The 542-nt window shown below is 41.3% G+C and overlaps 1 protein-coding gene across 1 annotated transcript in view; it reads left to right on the forward strand.

Annotated features, from left to right (window-relative positions):
* Window positions 1-542, forward strand: part of Smco1 (single-pass membrane protein with coiled-coil domains 1) — a 3,380-nt gene extending 2,838 nt beyond the window's left edge. Inside the window, exon 3 of the mRNA XM_021184354.3 lies at window positions 1-542. This exon is cut by the window's left edge and continues 297 nt beyond it. Within this exon, the coding sequence (XP_021040013.1) occupies window positions 1-148 (148 nt within the window). The 3' untranslated portion in view covers window positions 149-542.

A 542-nucleotide genomic window follows, 5' to 3' on the forward strand; every position in this document is an offset into this window, starting at 1 on the left:
CTTCATGATCACCAACATGGTAAAGAACCAGGCTCTACAGGATGGATTGCTTAGAGCTGTTCAGATCATTGAGAATGGGAAAGCAGCACAGGACCCTGAAAACTCAAGGGCACCCCTAAAAGACTTGATGCCCCCAGTTAAAGACTAACCTGTTACCTTTGACCACTCTCGGTCATTTGTATTTTTTTTTTTTCTGAGACAGGGATTCTCTGTATAGCCCTGGCTGTCCTGGAACTCTGTAGACCAGGCTGGCCTCGAACTCAGAAATCCACCTGCCTCTGCCTCCCAAATGCTGGGATTAAAGGTGGGCGCCACCACTGCCCGGCGGTCATTTGTATTTTAAAAACCAAAAAAAATGCATAATTTAATTTTATAGGCTTATTTTATAGCAAAAGTGGAAGGAACATTAAAGAAATTATGACAAATGGATACAATGAACATTGTGTGTGTAGCCATATTTGAAAAAGAAGCAAATTTTTTATGATGAAGTAGAATTTGGGGTGTAGCCCAGAGTACTTTTTTTTTGTATGTATGAGGCCCTG

Source organism: Mus caroli, unplaced genomic scaffold (genome assembly GCF_978045245.1).
Source record: "Mus caroli unplaced genomic scaffold, Mus_caroli_1 scaffold_17, whole genome shotgun sequence".
Taxonomy (NCBI): Eukaryota; Metazoa; Chordata; class Mammalia; order Rodentia; family Muridae; genus Mus; species Mus caroli.